The sequence below is a fragment of the Sinohyriopsis cumingii genome, chromosome 15, assembly GCF_028554795.1.
Source record: "Sinohyriopsis cumingii isolate HCF-2022 chromosome 15, ASM2855479v2, whole genome shotgun sequence".
NCBI lineage: Eukaryota > Metazoa > Mollusca > Bivalvia > Unionida > Unionidae > Sinohyriopsis > Sinohyriopsis cumingii.
The window spans coordinates 17,563,314-17,587,023 of record NC_142975.1 but is presented as its reverse complement, the minus strand read 5'-3'; the positions used below and the strand labels follow the sequence as shown (position 1 = coordinate 17,587,023).

General features: G+C 35.2%; 1 protein-coding gene across 4 annotated transcripts in view; it reads left to right on the top strand.

The window, feature by feature from the left end:
* The window catches only part of LOC149781349 (uncharacterized), a 93,105-nt gene extending 70,698 nt beyond the window's left edge, over window positions 1-22,407 (top strand). For 2 of the 4 annotated variants that reach the window (XM_089935438.1, XM_089935437.1), the window contains 6 exons: window positions 3,071-3,144; window positions 6,399-6,597; window positions 7,210-7,277; window positions 11,487-11,582; window positions 12,526-12,621; window positions 16,903-22,407. In XM_089935438.1, coding sequence (XP_089791564.1) covers window positions 3,071-3,144; window positions 6,399-6,597; window positions 7,210-7,277; window positions 11,487-11,582; window positions 12,526-12,621; window positions 16,903-16,977 — 608 coding nt within the window. In that variant the 3' untranslated portion in view covers window positions 16,978-22,407. The other 2 variants (XM_089935439.1, XM_089935440.1) reach the window with 2 other exon arrangements.
* Window positions 22,408-23,710: the final 1,303 nt, after the last annotated feature.

Below are 23,710 nucleotides of genomic sequence, written 5' to 3'. Positions count from 1 at the left end.
TCACCTTCATCTGGATGATGGTTAACCACCTGGTGGTGGTGGTAAGGTGAGGTAATGTGTAAGAGTTTCTTCCCTTTGGCTATATGGTATAGAAGGAGTCGACTTTTAAGGAGGGCTGATTCATGGGATAGTGGAGTTTACTTATCTAACATTGGGTAAGTATTCTTGTAGAAAGTTTTCAAAGTATAAATGGTCTTATCATGAATATCTAGAAATTTCTTTTAGCCAGTAACTTTGGGGAACTCTTTGTTTCCCCCAAAAATGCCACTATTGTCAAATATGCCCACTTATACATTTTTTAAATTAAAAAAGACCTTTAAACAACTTATTTTCAAAATATGCTCAGCATAATTTGGCCAAGTTTGAAGTATCCTTGCGTTGATGACTTTCAAATTTTTACAAATGGTTCTGATTTGCCTTCAGATATGGATGCCATTACTAAAAATATAAAATTAGATTGAAAGAATTATGGCATAAATGGATTTTCAGTTTGTACAAGTGATGCTGAACTACCTTTAAAATATGGCTTCCATTGCAAAAAAATGTAAAGAAAAATGAAACATTATCTCAGTAAGCTGCTCAGCAGAATTTGACAAATTTTGACAGGAAACATCCTGATGTAAAGACCTTTTAAAAATATTCAACAAATGTGATCATTTGCCATCAAACATGGGTGTAGATGAAAAAAGAGAAAACCTTGAAGCAATTGTTTTCATATGAAGTCAGCAACATTGAAAGACATTTCTACCATAAACATTATCATGACCCAGATTTTTTGGTCATCACTGCTTTTGTATTTATCTCTTTGGAAGAGGTCAGGCATGTGAGCAATCTCAGGTTGACATGGGCCTCTTGTAACTTAGTAATATGGTAACAAAATAAAGGACAACACATTGAGAATAGGACATTGTATTGACAATAAACATGTTGCAAGATGTTGCAGTTTGAATATGTCACTGATTTGTTAAATCAATTTGGTCTTGTAGAACTGATCATCTTTTTACTGAGATCTTCACCTTGGATGACATCCTGACCAAAGCTGCTAGAAATATAATTGCTGTTCTATTCCTGTATAATTTGTGCCCCCCCCCCATAAATGATGATTTAGGTGAATAAAGGGCACAAAATCACACTGACAAATATAGTAACTACTTTAATTATTTTTTTTTTTTTAGGAATGATGAATTTATTTTACTTTTGTTCCTTATTAATCAAGCATAACAAACCTTGCATTTTTAAAACCCGTCTTCCTACCATATAATTTTAGCTGAGTATATCCATTTTCAGGGATCAATAAATTCCCATGTCCACTTATTTTTATAAATTGTGGGTAAGGAAGAGTGGATTGCTTGCATCTGCTCATTTTCTTCTGGCAGAATGGTGCTGCTAAAAATCTATACCCTACCTCACATGTGGCTGTTAGCCTACCTCACATGTGGCCGTTAGCCTACCTCACATGTGGCTGTTAGCCTACCTCACATGCAGCTGTTATCTTACCTGGGACCGCTCCAGTGGCCTAGTGGTTAGAACGTCCGCCTCGGATGCGGTTGGTCATGGGTTCGATTCCCAGCAGAGTCATACCAAAGACTTACAAAAGTGGTACTAACAGCCGCCTCGCTTAGCGCTCAGCATTAAGAGGTCAGTGTTAGGACTGGTTACCCTTATGTCAGGATAATGTGACTAGGTGGGACATCATGCTACATGTCTTTCGCATGATGCCCCAGTGCTAGACATCACTATAAACTGTCACATTGCAGACATCTTAGCGATATGACGGAAAAATTGTTAAAGCTGCATTTAAAAAAATCCAAATCCAGAAATCTCACCTGGTGTGTTGCTTTTGTCCTACATGATATATGGCTGTTATCCTACCTCACATGTGGCCATTATCCTTCATTGCCTATGACTGTTATGGCACACATGTCTTTTAAATGATGCCACAATTGCATTTTGGCTTATACATAGCTACACATATTTTTATGAGATCATCACACACGTGTTCATATTGTCTGCTATTTTTTTGTTGGTTCCAGATGTATCCCAGAGTTTTTGCCATAATTTCAAGTTTGCACATAATTTTTAAGTTCGATGTGAACCAAATACTATATGAACCTTACAAAGGTTCAGAAATGTTAAATAGATAATTTGTATTATCAGTGCTTTGGGGGTGCTCACCAGTTATTATGTACTTTTGAGAGAGTAATGTGTGTAAGGTGAAGTTGTTTGCATTTAAAACATGCACAATGGAGAGAATGTTGGCATACCTCTATGCTACATTAATGTAATGTGGATGATATTTCTTTAGATAATGTACTTTTGGAAAGTGTACATGATCTAAGCAAACTGCTAACTAAATTGACTGCTCCCTTGTGCTAAAAAATCGGCCTGAATTAGTCTAAAGTACACTATCCATAGCAGCTATTAAAATAGGGAAAATGAATTTTGCCAGACTAGACAATACCAGCTTCTGAAAATGCAATGAATGAATAAATATATAAAATGTAAAAAAGTTATTGGCTCTTTTTTTATACAATTTACCTCTGAAGTTCAGGAAGTGAAAATGACCAAGTAGAGCTAGCACTTTTTTGAAAGGTGCACATCTGGAGTAAGGCCAAGCTGTATGCTCTATATCCCACATTACACCCATCAATCATACACCAAAATAAAGGGCATTAAAAGTTCTTTGAATTTTACCTAAGATATACAAGGTCTTTCTTAAATAGCCAGTATAACCAGTATAAAATTTCTAACCCTATGCAAAATACGAAACTGTAGAGCGCCACCTTTAACCTCACCACTTTTTCTCCATTTTTTGTTTTAAACCAATAGTTTTCATCATGGTTATTTGAGGAAATGAATGAACCATGTTTACTGATGTATAATATGAAAGTCACACCCTTGGATAAATTATAATCCCGTAAAATAGAATTTTCCTATCCCACATTAATATGTATCATAGATTCTATTATTTCCTAAGCCAATAACACAAAGTTATTGTTGCATTAATGTCCTGGAAGACGAAAAACACTTTGAAAATCATTTAAACCTGATAATTATTTTTTTCCCGCAGAACCTGCTGCCGAAAGACCCAAAGAAGAGCTTCCCACCAATAATGATCATGCAGAAACTCCATTACGATTCCAGGTAGGCATAAATAATAGATGAATAGAAATACCATCCAAAGGTCAGAATTTTCTGCATATGATTCAGTCAAAAGTGTCAGCATTTCTCTTTGGGTATGATTGGTATATCTCACATGACTTTCTCACATGTGCAAACTGTATCAGTTGTAGAAATGAGAAAAAAGGTATTAAATTTCTGCTGGCTGGATCAATAGCCTCATCAGCATTGTAGAAATTATTTGTGAAAATTTATGCTGTTATTCAACACACTTGATACCACTTTTCAATGGAAAAAAAAATAGTTTTATTGGTTCATATATTTCGACCAGCCTTTTAGCACACAACAATTCTAGGTAGAATAAACCTGAGAAAATAATTGCATATTTCAATTAATAAACTTTCTTCCTTTTCAAAACTGCAGTTTTATGGACTAGACATGTACTCAGCATTTCAGCAATCCTGGGTCACTCTTTTGAGTGGTGCCCAGGGATCAAGAAAGTATAGTACACAGCAGAACATTGAAAGACAGAACATAAATTGTTGATGTAATCCATTTGGTGAAAACTGAAATAAACCAAAATGCATGATGCAGCAGGTGGACATTTAATTTGAAAAATGGATAAAATATCTGGTTGCATTTAAGAGTTCTTAAATTAGTGCTTTGTAAATCAGTGAAAAGTTAGTTTTACCCATTTTTATATGCCTGTCTCATGCCAGGTTTATTATGTGATACTGTTGTCCATACATCTGTTAACATTTGCTTTTTGTAACGTTGTGACAGTTGGAGATTTTCAGTCAACTTTGCCAAGTATTTATCATGACACAACAGTTTGTTGTCAACCATAGCCACACACCCTGCCTAAAGATCAAGGTCTCAGCAAGGAAAAATCTAATTCTGTGACTTGCATCTCTGACAACACATTTGAACCACTTGATTGTGTGTCAGGTACCATAGTCTTGCAGGACACTGAAGGTCAATGCAAAGGAAAATGTAATTTTTTGATTTGTATCCTTATGTGGAGCATCATTTTTGAACCACTGAAAATTATTGCGTGAAGATGGTGCATTGCATACCTCAGCCTCAGAGTTAGACTGTGACTCTGACTTCAACATTGTCCTGCATATAACTTTTGAACCAGTCAAAATACTGTAATGAACTTTAACCATTTATATACCATTACTAGACAGATCAAGGTCAAGGTCACAGCAAGTGAAGCTATAAGTCATGCTTCTATAGCTATAAGTATTAAACCATTGGAAGATATTTTAATGAAATTTTCTAATTATCTATATATTTTGGCAGTATCTTTGATATTAGTCATACCCAGTGCATCAAGGTCAAGGTCATGCCAAGCAATAATGTAAGTGGGTGGTCTGTTTTCTTATCCAGGCTGTTACTAGTTAATTCCTCTTGATGAAACTTTACCCATGTCTTCTTATTGTACATTAGCCATATCTCTACCTCAGAGGTCAAGGTCATTAGTGGGGAGAGGCCCTAAGATGAGTGAACCATTTGCGGTGCTCTTTGTACTAAAGGTCTTTTAACCCTACCCCTCATTAGTAAGATCAATAAGAGTTCAAAGTTTTGTCACAATCGTATTCTCTCATGAAACAAAAACTTTCATAAAATAGAATTTAAACAAATGTTACTCACAAAATAATAAAGACTTTATGATCTGACCTTATGTCTTACTGAGATGACCCTTAAATTGTGGATTTACAACAAAATACAAAAGTATGAATGTTGCCATAAAATCTGGCTATTGGTTTGCTTGGGTTTTGGTCTGAATTTTTTTATTTTTTTATTAGATTCATTGGAGTTGGCTAGGGAACCAGACCAACTTTACATTGCCATATCACCGCTCCGGTGGCCTGGTGGTTAGAGCATCTGCCTAGGATGCGGGTGGTTGTGGGTTCGATCCCCGGCCGAGTCATACCAAAGACTTATAAAAATGGTACTAACAGCTGCCTCGCTAGGCGCTCAGCATAAGAGAGGTTAGTGTTTAAACTGGTCGGCCTGGTGTCAGGATAATGTGACTGGGTGGGACATCATGCTATATGTCTGTGGCATGATACCCCAGTGCTAGACATCACTTTAAACTGCCACACTGCAGACATCAGTATGGCTGGAAAATTGTTAAAGCTACGTTAAAAATCTAAGTCACACTCACATTACCATATCAGATGCTTTAATCTGCATGCGTTTTCAAGCAAAACACCTGCATAATCAAGCTTTTACATTTATGCTATGAAAGGGACAATCCTGCCTCAGAAAGGAATATTCAGATATTTGGTTTATGTTTGGAAAAAAATGCAAAAGGCAAGAATTACATTTTTTCTAATATCCAATTGAGTATTGCTAACATTGGGAGAGCTGATTGTCACTGGCATGTTTTTCAGGTTGACCATAGCAGTACATAATTACATTACACCTTACTGAAAATTAGTCAGACTTAAAGAAGACTATCAACTGATGTACTGATATGGTCTACATAGAACTGGCAGTTAAGAACAATATTGAGTTTGATACAAAGTCTTACCAAAGACTTATAAAGATGGCACTAGAAGCTGCCTTGCTTGGCACTCAGCATACAAGGCTGGTGTTAGGACTGGTTGGACATGTATAAGGATGAAGCGACTGGGTGGGACATGATGCCACATGTCTGCAGCATGATGCTTCAGTGCTAGACATCACTATAAACTGCCACACTGCAGTCATTGACTGAATTTTTTTTAAAGCTACATTAAAGATCAAACTCACACATACACATACACAGAATAATATATGGTACAGTTTAATTGATATCTAGTTAATGCACTTGATTTATTATTTTCAGAAAAATTTACTGGTGTTAAAATTTGATTTTTGCAACAGGAAAAATTATCAAAAATGTAATCAAAAAATAATCTGTACAAAAAGACTGAAGCAACAGAAATATTGTCCTTATGGATCATACAGACTGAATACACATCACTTCCATCTCACCTATGTCTACACAGGTTCGGGTCTTGGGCTCTGCCATTGTGCGTATTTGGAAAAGCTTGCCAGTAGCTTCCCACGGGTTGGTGGTTTCTTGCTGGGTTTTCCTGGGTTGTTCCTCCACCAGTTATACTGGCCACCATGTTTAGCTTATCTTGTGCTTAAAAATGGCATTAAACTCACAACAACAACAACAACAAAATATTACAGACAATAACAAAGATTAATATGGATAACCTTGATTATTTTCATATATATCTTGTTCATGGGTTATCATACCAGATAAATATTTTCAGATGCCAAGCAAAAAGAAGATAAAATTGAAACTGAAAAACCAAGTTGCAGAAAATACAACAGAGACCACAACAAAAACAGAGGTATCAGTTGATGAAATGGAGCCAAAGAAAAAGAAGAAAGCAAATGATAATGCTGAGGAAGATGAAACAGGATTTGTTCCCTATGACTACACACAAGCAAAAGAGAAACTAGTTAAAGGTTTGTAGATAATTAAACCATCATGCATAAGGTATTAAAGATTTCCGTTTCACTATTAAATAATCATATTAAATAATTTTGTTTTGTTATGAAATAGAATCTAATTTCATGATTCTGTCTCACCATTAATTAGTCCCATTTCATGATTTTGTCTCACAGTTAATTACAGTCCTATTTAATGATTACTGGCTGTACTCCTAATGTATCATGATTGTGTATTATCAAAGAAAAATATTTTACGTAAAAATTGTTTTTTTCGAGTCTTTAACTTTTTAACTCAAACTGATGTTACCAGAAACACGTTACAATTAACATTTTTGAGGCATACATCAGTAAACAATGTCAAATACAGCATTTAGTCACTCAGCTAAAAAGTCTGTCATAGTTGGGTTAAATGCTTTTTGTAATCCTTTTATGTAGCCCCTTACCTTTTTTTTGGTAGACATTCCCTTTTTTTATTTTAAAACTATGGGAAGAAAATTATGTATCTTCATTATAGTCTCCTTATAAATTTTTAAGTTTTAAAGATTTAGGCTCTTTGAAATCAGCAAATTTTTATTTATAATAAATCTTGAAGTGATTAATTGGATGATTTTGTTTTATTTTTTGCAGCATCAAATGACGAGCCAGTTGTTTACTTTGATCCAATGAAAGAAATGAAGTCTAGAAAGGGCAAGAATGTAAATATCTTTGGATATTATTGCAAAATGAATCCTGTGTGTGTCTAGAGAGGCACAGACTTATAGAAAGAGAGCATGTATTAGAATTATGAGAGTGTGTGCATGTAGACTTGAAAGCAGTTAGACCAAGCCCTGCAATGAATGTGGAGTGTTACCCCTACCTTTCCATCCTTCCATCTATCTGACACACTTTGATCAGTTGTTACATTTAGATCATTGAGGCCAGAGGGTCATGCAGCTGTATGCACATATACATCCAAGCCTTGAGATAAAGGAGGTCTGTAATCTGTGTGCCTTGTTTCTGTCTTTGGACAAGTTCTGTGTTTATTCCAGCTTAAAGTGCACAATTGGCTTGTGGGGTCATGCAACATTTCGTAAGAACAACACTCCCATTAATCATTGGTTATGTTGATTTGTAGCCTTTCGTGAAACTTTTTTTAAAGTCAGTTTGGTATTGAAGTCAGATATTGCAAAAGAAGGAATAGTATGGTATTAGTGTACCATAGAGTCATAGGGTAAATAGGAATCCTCATGTCTGTTCATCTATAGAGGAAAGAGTCAAGGGTATGTCGGAATCCTCATGTATGTCCATCTGTCCTATCCATTTACAGAAGACAGTCAGGGGCATAAGGAATCCTCATTTCTGTCCATCTGTCCTGTATATATAGAGGATAGAGTCATGGGGTATATATGAATCCTCATGTCTATCCATTTGTCCTGTCTATTGATAGAGGATAGAGTCATGGAGTATATAGGAATCCTCATTTCTGCCCATCTGTCCTATCTATATAGAGGATAGAGTCATTTGGTATATATGAATTCTCATATCTGTCCTGTCTGTATAGAGGATAGAGTCATGGGATATATAGGAACAGACATCTGTCCTCTCCGTCTCTTGAGGATAGAGTCAGGGATATATAGGAATTCTCATATGTGTTAGTCTGTTGTGTCTATTGATATAGGATAGAGTCAGTGTATATAGGATGGATTGTCATGAAACTTTTTACAGGTTGTGGTCATCACCTGAAGATACACACACAGACAGATCACTTTTCTTGCACAATATTTAGAATTATTGCTTAGAATCTTGTGTTATCAATGAAACATGGTAAATGTTATGGATCACCATGGAACACGGTAAATGTTATGGATCATCATGAAACATGGTAAATGTTATATTTTCATCTGAAGATGTGCATACAACAAAAATCACTTTGCACCGTCAATTTTCTTGGAAATATTATCCTACTTGTCTGCAGCTGTATTCAGTGTATGACAGAATCTTGTGAATGCAACTGTTCTCAAAATTTCTACACATTATGGGCATCATCTGAAGGTGCGCATTGCAACAAATCACTGTGCCCTAATGGTTTATTTTGGTTAGAGTTATTTCCCTTTCATACTTACTGGTATTACCCTTCATTGTCTTGCAGCTGAATTCAATGTATGGTAAAAACTTGTGAGCACAACTAGTCATACAGATTTCAGTGGATGGTCATGGAACTTAGGAAATGGTATTGAGATCATTTGTTGAGGTGCTTATCAAGAAGTAACTTTGCTCCTGTGATTTTTAACTCTACTAAGCATAGGCCAGAAGAGCGTATTTGCTGGCCTGTTGTCTGTCTATCCATTTGTTTATTTAACTACTGCTCCTGAACTACTTTGAGGATTGCTATGAAACTACACACATTCATCCCATAATTAGTCCTAATAAAAATGGTGCCGCTTAGTTCATATGGCAACTACAATGGCCAGCTTGAAAATCTTGCTGTCTTTATTTCTTTTGAATGGACACACATATTGACATATGATTTTTACCAGAAGACTTCTTGTCATGTAAGGCTGGTCCCAAATAAAAATGGTACTGATCTGACTGCCAGTATGGCTGCCTGTGTGGCCATCTTGAAAATCTTAATATTGCTTCCCTGTATTGATTGATGGTCATATTTACATGGCATTCTCACCAAAAGACTTCTTATGATGTCTAGTTGGTTCAGGATGAAAATGATGCCAATCTAACATATAATAATGTCACGTTGATGGTCATCTTGATAATCTTGTTGCTGCATGTCCTTTGTCATATCGACTTAATATTTTCTCTGGAAGACTTCTTATGACATCTGGTTGGTCATAAATGAAAATGGTGCCAGTCTAACATTAAAAAAGGGCCATTTTGATGGTCACATGAAAATTTTGTTATCACAGTTTGTACCAGAATATGGTTTTCCCTAAAAGACTGTTCATGAAGTCTAGTTGATCCTAAATAAGTATATGTTAAACAATGTTAACCAACGGTCAACAGGAAGAAATTTCAAGACTAAATTTACAACTGTCGTTGGGACTAGAGAAAGAACGGAAAAGATATTTGTGACCTCTGAAAGCTTGAATATATAATGTATGTCTTTATTTACATCCTTTTAGAACTAATTTGGTTATAATTTGAGACATTTATAATTAGGACTTATGGAAGGGGATGTGGACACCAAAACAAGAAAGAGTTACTCCAGATAATCAGTTTATAACCTTAATAATCAATCCTCCAATTTTCCAATATACTGTTTTGATTGTTATACTACCCACCACAATAAAATGTTACAATAATACCCAGTAACAATACGGTTTTCAAATGATACTATGTTTGCTGGTTACAATACCATATTCAAATCTTATGTTGTTAATTAGTTACTGTATGATATTCAGCTGCTATATCTTGGACTCTATTTACTTATGAAAATTAATATATGAAAGTATCACACTGAGAATGACTTAACCATACCAAAACCTAGTCACTTTGGCGTTGTTTTCATGCTTTTGCGACTTGTTTTTTTCACTGTTTGTTTGTTATGCCCTCTGTCTTTTAGACCCCTATTTCACCAACACACATGACAACTGGTATAAACTTAAAAACAGTAATATAATATTACAAAAACTTGGTCAGAGTGACCTAATTTTAATTCTTGAGTCACTGGGATTTTAGCCACATGTTCATTACAACCTCAATATCTTGGTCCCATTCTCACATAAACTTTTGAAAACTGGAATATGAATGCATCTCAAGGAGAGTAAGTCAGTCATACCAAAACTAGTTCACTATAATTTAATTTTCAAGCTTGAGTGACTGGTATTTTCTTGCATACTAGTCTGTATATTGTCATCTACTCCATGTGTGATGCTGTTCACAAGATGATTTATGTTTACAAATTCATACCAAGGTCAGATGTTCTTTTGTGTGTATATACCCAACAAGTGCCTACACAAAGAAGTATTAACCCTTTTGACACTACAGACCGGTAAAGTGGTCCAGGAACAATAATTCATTTGCATACTGTTTAGATACATTCGGACTTTAAAGTAGGTTCTTTACAAGAAATGGCAGTTTTCCGATCTATAAATGGAAATCTTCAAGTCGCCTAAGTACATCCAAAATGGCAGACTCATCTGACGATGAATCAGAGTTATCTGGGAACTGAATAATTGAAAATATTGGCAATTTTGATCTTGTAAAGATAAATCAAGAAAAGAGGGAATGTATGCAATAAGAATGGTGTGATAGTGTTGGTGATAGTGATGACGATGAGGAATTTGAAGGTTTTGAACTCTCCGATGTGTATGAGACACCTTAATTTTGTGATTTGACAAAATCTCCATCGGAACATAATATTCACACATTTTTCGAACATGTAGGTCCAACACAAGTATTTGATGGCTCATATTTCTAATATTCAGGTAACTCAGTCATTTTTTTTGTTCTTTTCCTTTTGTTTCATTCTAAAATTATGATTTAATTGTGCCTTTTCAAACCTAGGGCATGTCTTGGCTACTGGGGAAAAATCAGTTTCTCTCATTGTGACAACAGTCCTGGGTTGTAGCAACACCAATTTTGGCAACAGCTTGCATATTTTTGGTGACTCGGTAGCAGTGTTACAAGCTTTGCTGCTCTCTCTCTCTCTTTCTCTCTCTCTCTCTCTCTCACCTCCCCATATCATCATTCAGTCATTATTTTACTTTGTTTACACTGTTGTGTTCAGAACCAGCCTTATGTTTAAACACTTTGTATGCAAGGGAAGGGCTAGAGCTAAGTGTTTAGAACTTACAACCCAACTACTTTAAAACCAAATGTTATGTGCATAAAATATTGTATGTTCAAAGAAAAAGTCCACATAAGTTTATATGAAAGGAAACTAAGGCTTTATTCTGTTATCTTTCCAGGTTTCCAGACCAAATTTTGGTGGAAAGAGAGGCAAAAAAAGTTACACTTTTGGAAAAGGAGAGAAAAAAGACAAAACACAATGGCCTAAAACTTGTGTAATAAAGCGATTTTATTGAATGGATCCGAACTCTCTTAAACAATGACAAGAACCCACAATACACCGAACATCTATTATTTACATTGCAGCAGTGCATAGCAATCTTTTTAGAGAAAACATATTCTGTGATGCTTGCAAATGAATATTGAGTGCTGAATATCAAGCTTACTTAAATACACATTTTTTATTGAGTCTTTTGTCTAGCTTATCACAGTCCAATGTATCTAGACCAGTTCATATTCCCACAAATATATTTAGGTACAAGACCTAGAATAGTGCAGTGACAACAATCCTCTTTTCACTTCTGCAATCCATTCCTTGTAATGACATTTATAAAGGTGGGGCCCTGGCTATCAGAGTGGTATAAAGCTGCCATCTCACCTCTGTCTGCATAGGTTCAGGTCTTGGGCTAAGCAAATGTGGGTATATGAGAAAGCTTGCCAATAACTTCCCATGGGTCAGAGGTTCTTGCTAAGGTTTTTCAGGTTTCTTTAGAGTTATAATGTCTGCCATTTGTAGCCTAGCATGCAAACCTAGGGCATGTCTTGGCTACTGGGGAAAAATCAGTTTCTCTCATTGTGACAACAGTCCTGGGTTGTAGCAACACCAATTTTGGCAACAGCTTGCATATTTTTGGTGACTTGGTAGAAGTGTTACAAGCTTTGCTGCTCTCTCTCTCTCTTTCTCTCTCTCTCTCTCTCTCACCTCCCCATATCATCATTCAGTCATTATTTTACTTTGTTTACACTGTTGTGTTCAGAACCAGCCTTATGTTTAAACACTTTGTATGCAAGGGAAGGGCTAGAGCTAAGTGTTTAGAACTTACAACCCAACTACTTTAAAACCAAATGTTATGTGCATAAAATATTGTATGTTCAAAGAAAAAGTCCACATAAGTTTATATGAAAGGAAACTAAGGCTTTATTCTGTTATCTTTCCAGGTTTCCAGACCAAATTTTGGTGGAAAGAGAGGCAAAAGAAGTTACACTTTTGGAAAAGGAGAGAAAAAAGACAAAACACAATGGCCTAAAACTTGTGTAATAAAGCGATTTTATTGAATGGATCCGAACTCTCTTAAACAATGACAAGAACCCACAATACACCGAACATCTATTATTTACATTGCAGCAGTGCATAGCAATCTTTTTAGAGAAAAAATATTCTGTGATGCTTGCAAATGAATATTGAGTGCTGAATATCAAGCTTACTTAAATACACATTTTTTATTGAGTCTTTTGTCTAGCTTATCACAGTTCAATGTATCTAGACCAGTTCATATTCCCACAAATATATTTAGGTACAAGACCTAGAATAGTGCAGTGACAACAATCCTCTTTTCACTTCTGCAATCCATTCCTTGTAATGACATTTATAAAGGTGGGGCCCTGGCTATCAGAGTGGTATAAAGCTGCCATCTCACCTCTGTCTGCATAGGTTCAGGTCTTGGGCTAAACAAATGTGGGTATATGAGAAAGCCTGCCAATAACTTCCAATGGGTCAGAGGTTCTTGCTAAGGTTTTTCTGGTTTCTTTAGAGTTATAATGTCTGCCATTTGTAGCCTAGCATGCAGAAAAAGGGTGATACACACACAACAATAACAATAGTTGTAGAGGTACATGTTCAGTCCAGGAGGTTGGTAGCAACACAGAAATTTTAATATCGCTGTGCCACCTAGGGTCCTGAAATATTTTTAGATATTGGTTGCTGCCTTGGGTGCCATAAAGATACCAAGCTGTGCTCATAGTCATTTTAAATTCCAATACCTATTTATGTAACGGTAACAGTCATATGCTTACTGTAGATAACAGTACATGATAAACCTGACTGATGATAAAGAACCAGTCAGTTTAATACTATGCCTGAAACTTGCATTCAAGTAGCGTTACTTGTCATTATGAGATACTGACGTACACTAGGCTTGAAACCTGCATTCAAATTCAGATGCAACATTAATGTATATGCATATCAGAGATTGGTGATTTTGTATATTTTCTCAAGTTTCCTCCAGTAATGATGGCACCTCATTCCAGTGTTATGAAATGAAGTCATTATAATTGATGCAGATGCAAAAAATATTAAAGTTTAGGCCATGAAAGTTTGGGTTCATAATTTTATGAACTATTTGGACACCAGCATTAATAGACAAGGTGCCCGCTATGTGCATCAAGCTTTTCTAAGTCAACCCACCAATATAGCTTCAATATTTGTGTAAATTTGCATTCACAATTGACATCCGTCATCAATGTTAAGGTGAACAATGTCAGTCTTAATTGTGTCTCATTGATTTAAGTATTTTTCATTTCCTTATATTTCTAAAATCACTTCATGGATTTTCTTTACATGAAAATCACACAAAAATCATGAAGCTATTAAAGACAATTCATTCTGTAACTTGTTGGCAAAACCAAGGTCACACTTCAAAACCAAGGTCACACTTTTAATATCACTGCTTTGATTGTATTCTTGTCACACAGGCCCAGGTTTTTTTGTTCTAAAATAGTAATGAATTTCCTGAAAGAAGTCCAACCTGAGATTTCATTTTGTTCTCGAAGCAGACTGAAATAATTCATACATTTAGCAGAACCAAGCGAATAAATTTGAAAATAAAAGCCTGTTCTGTTTCTATTCCTATATGCAGATAATATTTACTAAATGTATGGTATATGCACACTTTTATGTCGAGTCCAACTGCAAACAGCATAGACCCTGATCTGCCATTGTATAATGTGCCAGAAGCTTAGGATATGTGTTCTACTGATTACTCCTAACAGTGTGTACATTATGTGACAGCAGATCTCAGTCTGTGCTGTTTGTAGTAGACTTACAAGTATACATGTTAAATATGACTAACATATTGACTGCTCCAGTGGCATAGTGGTTAGAATGGCTACCTTGGAAGCAGGAGGTCATGGGTTCGAACCCCGTCTGAATCATACCAAAGACTTACAAAAATGATACTAACAGCTGCCTCACTAGGTACTCGGCATTAAGAGGTTAGTGTTAAGACTGGTTGGCTTGGTATCAGGATAATGTAACTGGGTGTGACATCATGCTGCAGATGTACTGCCACACTGCAGACATCTTAGCGATATAACTGAAACATTGTTAAAGCTACATTAAAAATGCTGATCACACACACACACTAACGTATTACCAAACAGCAAACCTTTGTGTTAAAAGAACTACCAACTGGAGGCAATTTGGTGAATGAATGTGATTCATAGGCTGAATTCTTAAATAAACAAGATCCCTATGGCAAAATTTTATGTATTATTAGTCATTTTTATTTACTGTAACCAAATAAAGGTGTCATCGGTTAGGTTTCAATAAAGATAGGATAATAATTTAGTTAATTTAATATAGATAAAATTATAAAAAAATACTTTTGAACTTTATTGCAGACCTGTTTACCCATCCGTATTTTACTGTATTTGTATGGGATAAAGTCCATCGGTACGGTCATATGGTCATTGATCTGAAAATACGATTTGAGGATGCATTTATTTGTTAATTTGTTTAATTAATTTTTAAATGGTTTTTACTCCATTTTGTTTTGTTTTATTGTCCCTTCAATCTGCGCCCGTGTCCGCAGTCTGCGCCACATCACTGATTTTAACATTTTCAACACTGGGTTGTTTAAACAGAGAAAATTGTTGCTGATAAGAAAGTTTCAGCATCAAACTCATGATGATAATGGAAAGTCTAAAAATAGAAAGCAGCATTTTCTACCAGTTTCTACCAGTCTATAATACTCTGGCCATGCCTTAAACCATCGTCTAAAGGAGAACTTAGACTTTTCCTGTGCACATGGTAGAAGGAAATAAGTTCACAACATGTGGAATCAGAAAATTACGCAAAATTGGAATCATTAGTGAAGGGAAATAGAAATATTTTGTCAGTGAGGAAGGGAAAGCAAGTCGGTGATCAACACATATCTCAAAGGCAAATAACACGTGCTGAGGCAGTTCTATGCGAGTTGATTGTAAATATGAATTTATCATTGAGCATAGCTGACAAGTTAACAGAAGCAATGAAAAATACGTTCCCAAATTCCAAAATTGCACAAGGTATTTTTGAAGCAGTCCGTTACTGTAAATGTTAACAAATATGATACAAGATTGTATGAAATAAATGAGATTGCCTTCACCTATCTAGATGAACTTATTATTTTCTGAGAGGATGGGTGGTGGTAACAATTTCTATCATAATGTTTTGTATTAAGTCTTCCTTAACCATGTAAAATATAGAGATTTTGGCTTTATTTTAAATGTTATTGGATATGTATGAAGCTGAGAAAACAGATTTTCTAGAGAAAGTAACAGAAGTAAATAACAGAAAGAAGTTGGATGTGTGGTGGTATTCCTTTGTGGGTTTTTATCACTGTAATATAAACATGTTTAAGTCAATGGTCAATATCTGCAGATTCTGCCTAGAACACAGAGTTGCCTGAATATCAGCGTCTTTACAAACTAGGAATTATTTACAGAATGTTGTATCATCAGTATGTCATGCAGTACTACATAATGGTAATTATGGAGTATTTATAGTGTCTACTATTTGTGCCCTGTTTCACAGGTGATGTGTGCTGTGTTAAGATGCTAGAAACACTGAATGAAAATACTAACTGCCTTCTAAAAATACTGACAAGAAAATGTATGGGTAAACAGGTCTGTTATTGGATATTGATTGATTGCAAATACATTTGAAATTCAACCATTAATAAACAAGTGGAGTGTTTAAATAGATTTCTTTCTGAGACAGGGCACAGAGGATTACTTGTAGCTTTTATAGCATCTGCAAAGGAGTGTTGTTGTGAAATGCAAAAACCTAATAGCTGTGAAGAATATGGCGTGAAAGGACAACGTTCATATGCTTGTGTATAGGACATTGTAGGTGTACCTCATAATGTATTATCTATTACTCTTTACTTAAATATAGTTTAAGAGAAAATCGGGGGGTTTTTTTATTCCTCTTTTTTTTAAATTCATTGTCAACCCTTTTAACCTGTTGGATTTAAATTTTATTACTTTTATACAATACATGTATTCTTTTAATGCTGAGAGAAACATATTTCCTTCTTTTCCTAGACTATCTGATGGATAAAGTCAGCTTGCCTGGGTCAGTGAGAATGAAGGAGTGATTTGCAACAAATAAAGTACATTGTGATCTTATAGGGAATAGAATGTGCCCTTAAAGTACTGATCATCAGTTTGGCATTATTTCATATCAGCACACAGTTTTACCAATGTAGTAATCAGTATTACCATATTTTTTTGATAATGCTTAATAATAAACTCACCACATACTTTCTTTTGCAGATTTATTTGGCTAGTCCTATACGTATCATGGGAGTTACAATCATTGGATCCGATCAGGGTCAATGCTCTTCATAAACTGGATGATTAGATTGCACTTTATTTGATGACAGATGGGGCTACATCCTTTACAACTGGATAATATAATGGCAGGTTGTCAGGGTCTGTACCATTTACAGCTGGATAATCTGTCAGAACATTATGTGATGGCAGATAAGGGGCTATATCCTTTACAACTGGATAATATGATGGCAGGTTGTCAGGGTCTGTACCATTTACAGCTGGATAATCTGTCAGTACATTATGTGATGGCAGATAAGGGGCTATATCCTTTACAACCGGATAATATGATGGCAGGTTGTCAGGGTCTGTACAATTTACAGCTGGATAATCTGTCAGTACATTATGTGATGATATAAAGGGCTATATCCTTTACAACTGGATAATCTGTCAGTATATTACCGTAATTCATGTATTTTTTCGTACCCTTTAATTTTTCATACATAATCCAGTTTTCATAATCATAATTATTTAAATGTATCATAATTTTTGTACATATCACGTATTTTTCGAAAAATCGAATAAAATTATCAGACATAAAATTTCTACTAAGAAGATTTACATTTGCAAAAAAAGATCGATAATACCGTACTGCCATTTTGTTTTTACAAAAATTAAAAATTAATTGGTGAGAAAATACAATGATTTATGCATAAGCTATCTTATTGTCATTACAATATCTAATGGTATTTATTAACAAATGGACAAAGGACTTTACAGACCATGCCTTTAAAAAATATCGTTAAATAGTTCCCCTTATAAAGTCCATCACCATAACAAAATACCATGTGCATTTTAAAATGAGTTCAGAAGCCTTTTGAATAATAAAGAATAATTGACTTGGATATCTAAATTTCCATACACCGTTGATCCTTTTATTCTGTTCTGTTCGTATGAGGTGAAAAGTAGCATTCTTCACATCTATTTACTCATACCCCTTCACCTCCCCCCAAAAATAAGTGTATGAATAATTATAGACTATCAGTATTCTTTTTTTTTTAATCACTTTATATCATTATCATATGGATTATTGCTTTAATGGTCAGAACTTTTATGGTTGGTCTTAAAGTAAGTAACAGAAAAGAGCAAAAACCAACAAGTTGTATAAAACTCACGAAATAATTTATTTTCATAGAATAGAAAGTGAAAATTTTAGAAGAACTGAAAGTATTGTGAGTTAAATTACAAGTAGTCCAAAACGTTCTATCACAAGTGTAGAGCATTGAAGTTCCAATTCAGTTCCAGTAGTGTTCCAAATACATTCCAAAATTGAATGTGTTGATGTGCCTGTAGTCTGATGTGTGCTAATGTGCCAGTGGCCTGGCTTGTGGCAATGTGTTAATGGTCTTTTCACGTTTCACAATATTATATTCCAAAATGTTTTTGACTGTATTCACTATAATTCCAAATCTTTTAGTCCAAGAATATAATTGAGCACTTTGTAAATCCAGTAAATAATGTTTTGAATAAATAAATCCACCCAAACTAAAAGCTGAGAACAACAATAAGACTGATTCTCCTTCTGATGTTAAGACAAGACCTAGGTCGCAATTACAATTTTTTGAAAATTTTGTGTGTATGTATGTGTTTTGGGGGATTTTTACATAGCATGAACACGTTTGGTCATATCGCAATTTATATTGATATCTATCAATGGGGAAACATGCTGCAGATATGTAGCAGCGAGTCCCACCCAGTCATCTTATCCTCACGCCAGGCCGACAAGTCCTTGAACTAACCTCTTGATGTTGAGCACCCAGCGAGGCACCTGCAAGTACCATTTGTTATGACTCGACCGGGGTTCGAACCCGTGACCTCTCTCATCCAAGGCGGACGCTGTAATCAGGGGTAAATGTTTTATTTTTTTAAACTTTCTATGATCAGAATCATGACTTTTTCTTAACTCAAACTGAAGTAAACATGTTTACAGTTAATAATGACCATTTAATCTATAATCAGAGAGACATTGTAGCTATGCATTATGTTTACAAAACAATGTCACTGGTCAGGTAGACCATTGGCTTGATTTTGAACTAAAGTCATTTACAAAATACAGATATAAATAAGATATTATCATTTTTTTAAAAAGACCACACAAAAAACACTAGTACAAATTAAATATACACAATAGAAGGCAATTTCAGTACTTTACAAATGTCCGATTCACTGGAGAGGAACTAACTTGTTTTTAAGCCATTTATAGGGCTTTCATGATTGAGGTGACATCACCGCACCTGGTGGCAAACAATATGATCTCGGTGAGGTTCAGTGATGGATAAAGCTTAATTTCATAAATTTGCCAATTGAGGGTATATTAGCTTTATTTCAGTCCATTTGAGAATTGAAAGATGTTATTAGTTTTGCTAGATTTTAGCAGATATTTCACCCGTCTTTGTATTTCTGCGATTCGGACTTCGTTCGAAATGACCGGTCACATGATCATTTTACATATGCATGAAATATATTTGAGATGTCAGACCTAATGTGCAGCACAGGACTGTTTGGCAAAAGTGACTGACAAATTCACAGGGCCGTGTTTATGGAGAACATTCTCCATAAATTTAGTTTAAGAAATAAATCTACTCTAACACAAAACATCAGGATAACAATCGGAGCGTTCTCTGCCATTTCCATAAAAAAAAGAAGCTAGAATGTGTCAGCCATAGAAATTTTATTCTTGGGAACGGACCGATCATGTGAAGAAAAGTACATCACTATGAAAAATAATGGTTTTTATTTCTTTAATAAAAGTTCAGAAGCTACGTCAGTTAACAATGTAATTTCATAGCCGAAAGTGTTTAATTGTTGTTTAGTTCAGGAAACGGCACGTAGACTGCGTACTTGTTCACCACACAAAAATCCCCCCCCCCCCCCAGGAGAAATCAGTTCATCTTAAAAATTGAGTTATATAATTTAAAACCTTTCTCTGGCTCTGGGCCCTACATAGCGGAGATGTTGAAGACATTCACCTTTACAGACCACTCGTATCTCCCCTCTGTCCGCGTGAGTTCAATTCTAAGCTTGGCCAACATCGGTATGTGAGAAAGCTTGCTAGTAGCTTCCCGTGGGTCAGTCGTCCTTGCTTTGATCTTCCCGGGTTCTTCCTCCATCTAATGTTCTGGCAGCCATGCATAACCTATATATCGCTGTAAAACAGCATTCAGGCCACAACAACAACAGAAAATAAATAAAATGCAAAACTTGCTCCGATTGATAAATTCATTCAGCAACAGTTAAAGCCTAAATGTGTTTCAGCACTACGTTTACACAATGGTCCGAAAATAGAATCAAATACAAAAGTATAAAATTTCCATCACGGACTCCCCTCAGGCAGAGGAAGTGTACCTTAAAAATCCACTAAACCCTGACTATTTTCTAATCATTAAGTCAACTCATTTTAAGTTAAAACTGATTCATATCTATTTATTCATCTGCAATATGTCCATTTTTCCATCAATTCACCACCAAAAAAAATCAACATGTGGTCTTTGAAAGTGAAATTTGCAAAACCTAGAAACATGCTTTGCGTTCTATTCCCCAATGCCAGCACGTATCACCGGGGCGGGGGGGAGGTTATACACCGTTTCTACTAAGCAGATCATATTTTGCACATTTTACCAGGATGTTGGGTAACTTAGCCCTTTCTCCCATATAAGGCTAATTTTGTCATTTTCAGCAAGGTAACATGAGGCTAAATCAGCGCTAGTGAAACCATATAACGCACTGAGAATGTTTTGTAATTTATGTATGTACATTTTGTAATGTATTTGTGTTTTGTAATTTATATGTGTATTTTGTGTAATGTATGTATGCACGTTTATAATTTATGTATAGGCCTATACGTTGTGTAATGTATGTATGTACGTTTAATTTATGTATGTATGTTTTGGTGGTATTCTCGTGAGATTCAGATGAATTTATTTCAGCTTACAGGTGCAATATTAACTTAAGCATACGACCGGGAAAGAAGGGGGTTGGGCTGTGTGGTATAAGGCGTACGTCTTAACCATCTCAGCTCTGTCTGTGAGTTACAGTCTCGGGCTCGGCCAGTGTGGTTATGAGAGAAAGTTGGCCAGTAGCTTCCTGTGGGTAGGTGTTTCTTCTCAGGATTTCCCGGGTTCTTTCCTCACCATATCATTAGACCAGCAAGTTGTTCTCCACCTTCTTTTTTTGTTTGTTTGTTTGACTGGCGGCGCCGCCAGTCAAACAAAAAAAAGAAGGTGGAGAACAACTTGCTGGTCTACCATATCATGTGCTGAAAAATGGCATTAAGCCCACAAACCACACCACATGTATGGCTGCTGATGATACATAAATGAATTGTAAATACGCTGCTACATATAAATAACCCAAAAGCCAATGTCCGCATACATCCAGAATGTAAATAAACTGTTAAATATATATATATATATATATATTATCAACAGTGAAAACATATTTACAGTATGCAGGCTTACGTGAGAGTTAACACCCTTTTTATCTGTTTTATATGAAAACAAATCATTGTCCAGCGAAATCAAGTTGGTTACTTATTCCTTATTCTTTATTCCCGATTCAGTAAGGAATAAGTAACCAGTTACTTATTCCCGATTCAACTATTTTCACATACATTTTAATACTTATTCCTTATTCACACGGGTTTTTAAAATTTTTTATTCATTATTCCCAATTCAGTGTGTAATTGGTTACCACGTAGTTAATGCAGATGAAAGCTTTTTGGGGCATGCGGTGGTGTAATTCTAACCTGATTGGAGAGTGCTATATGGTATCACGGTACCAATTGTTTTTCAATATACCTCAATGCTAATGTTTTGTGAAATAAATATACTTTCTGTCCTACTTGGGCATGCATGTCACACACTGTCATATAGAACAATGCTAAATTGTCAATTTGACAATGACATAACCAGGTACTCCATTGCATTTAAGAGAGATAACTCTACTGGAACTAGACAGGGGTAAGAGTTATCTAGTCACAACAAGCACATTTTCAGCCATGTGTACCATATTTTAAAAAAATCATAAAAAATACAAAATATGATCTAGATAGAAATTAACACAAACTCACATGTTGCCAAGAGGCTCAACATTTTTTTAAGCTAAACAGAAAGTTCAACTCCTACATAATGCACCAATCACAGCTAGTGTTGTTCTTTAATTCTGAATACAATGTTCCATACACCTTAAGCTCCGCCCACCTGGACTTGCGCAATTGGTACCGTTATGCCTATAGCAAACCTTAATTTTTCCAATAATCTGTGAAATAGTTCGGGACTGTATAAGTAACAAATATACTTAGTCTCACTTGTGAAAAACAATTTGATGAGGTACTAGCCTATGTCTTATATGAATGTGTAAGGAAATGTCATTGAGCTGTTTGAACTATTGTTTTCATACTTTTGCTTCACCATCAGAATCATCTTTTGAAATAAAATGAATTCTTTCAACTATGAGTTTTATCTTATTCATATCAGCACTTATTGAACTTCATATAGGTGATATGGGATAAATCACATTATGTCATATTATGTAATAACTAGGTCAAAGGTCAATGTACCAAATAGTATGTACCTGTCCTACTTCAAAATGTACAATTCACCTAAAAGAAAGGAATTTATATTTGTTTGGTAGGTGCAGAACTTAACATCAGAGACCGGTGGACATGACCCAATCTTATTATAAAGTATAAGTTTTGACCACTTTACACTATCTGCAGATACAAGAGGTCACTAACCACCAGTCCTCACACAAAGGTCCACCTACCCATCCTCTTTGTAACACAAATAGTAAGCTTTCCTCCTTTGTAATGTGAATAAAATTGTTTCAATAAGCCAATCAGTCACCAGATATAGTAAATAACAGCTTATAAGTGGTTATGTTGGATTGGGGGGTGAAATTAGGGGAATAAAATACAGAAAAATGCCAAATATAAACACTACGTATAGCACATCAAATGGAGTTAAAAACAGGAGGAAAGAGTTTATCTAAAAGGGAGAGGTAGCTTATGATAAATGAATTAAAGGAGGCAAAATCAGCAATGCGAGAAATGAGAAGTGAAAGTTTGATGACCTTACCTTGGACAAATATATGGGGCAGGGCCCAACAGGTCCAAGGACAGCCCAAAGGCAACTGTGCTATAACATCCCTTACAGGTACCCAAATTTCAAGTGAAGTTGTGTTCATTTCCATCTAATATAAAAGGGTGAATAATTAGATAATATAGATACATATAAAGTATATTTCTTCTACATCAGAATTTAATAATAATTGGCATAAGAGAGAGAAACTTATCTCAGATCCAAGCAGAACATACCTTATCAGTTTTTAAACTTGTAAACTTTACAGTGAGAAATTATTAAATTGCTTCTACTTACATTTGCATCAAGATTGAGGGCTAATATAATACTTCACAAATCTTCTCTTTATTTTCATAACCAGTCACTGAAAATGTGAGATTTTATTTCCTTGAAATGTTATGACTAGTGTAAGGGAGATAACTGACTGATATACATAAGGTGTGGTAACCTCTAATACAGTATCAATGTAATATAGATGAGTTCATCAAAAACCTGTATTAACTTCATTGCAATTAAATTATCTCAAAATACATTACTGATAAAGTGAGAACCTAACATTTAGACTCCTAAATTTCGAGAAATTTGCAACTAAATAAAGGAAGTCGAGCAGATCACATGTCGTAGGATTATATACATGTGAGCCATTAGTCCCCTCTTCATAAATCTTCACATGA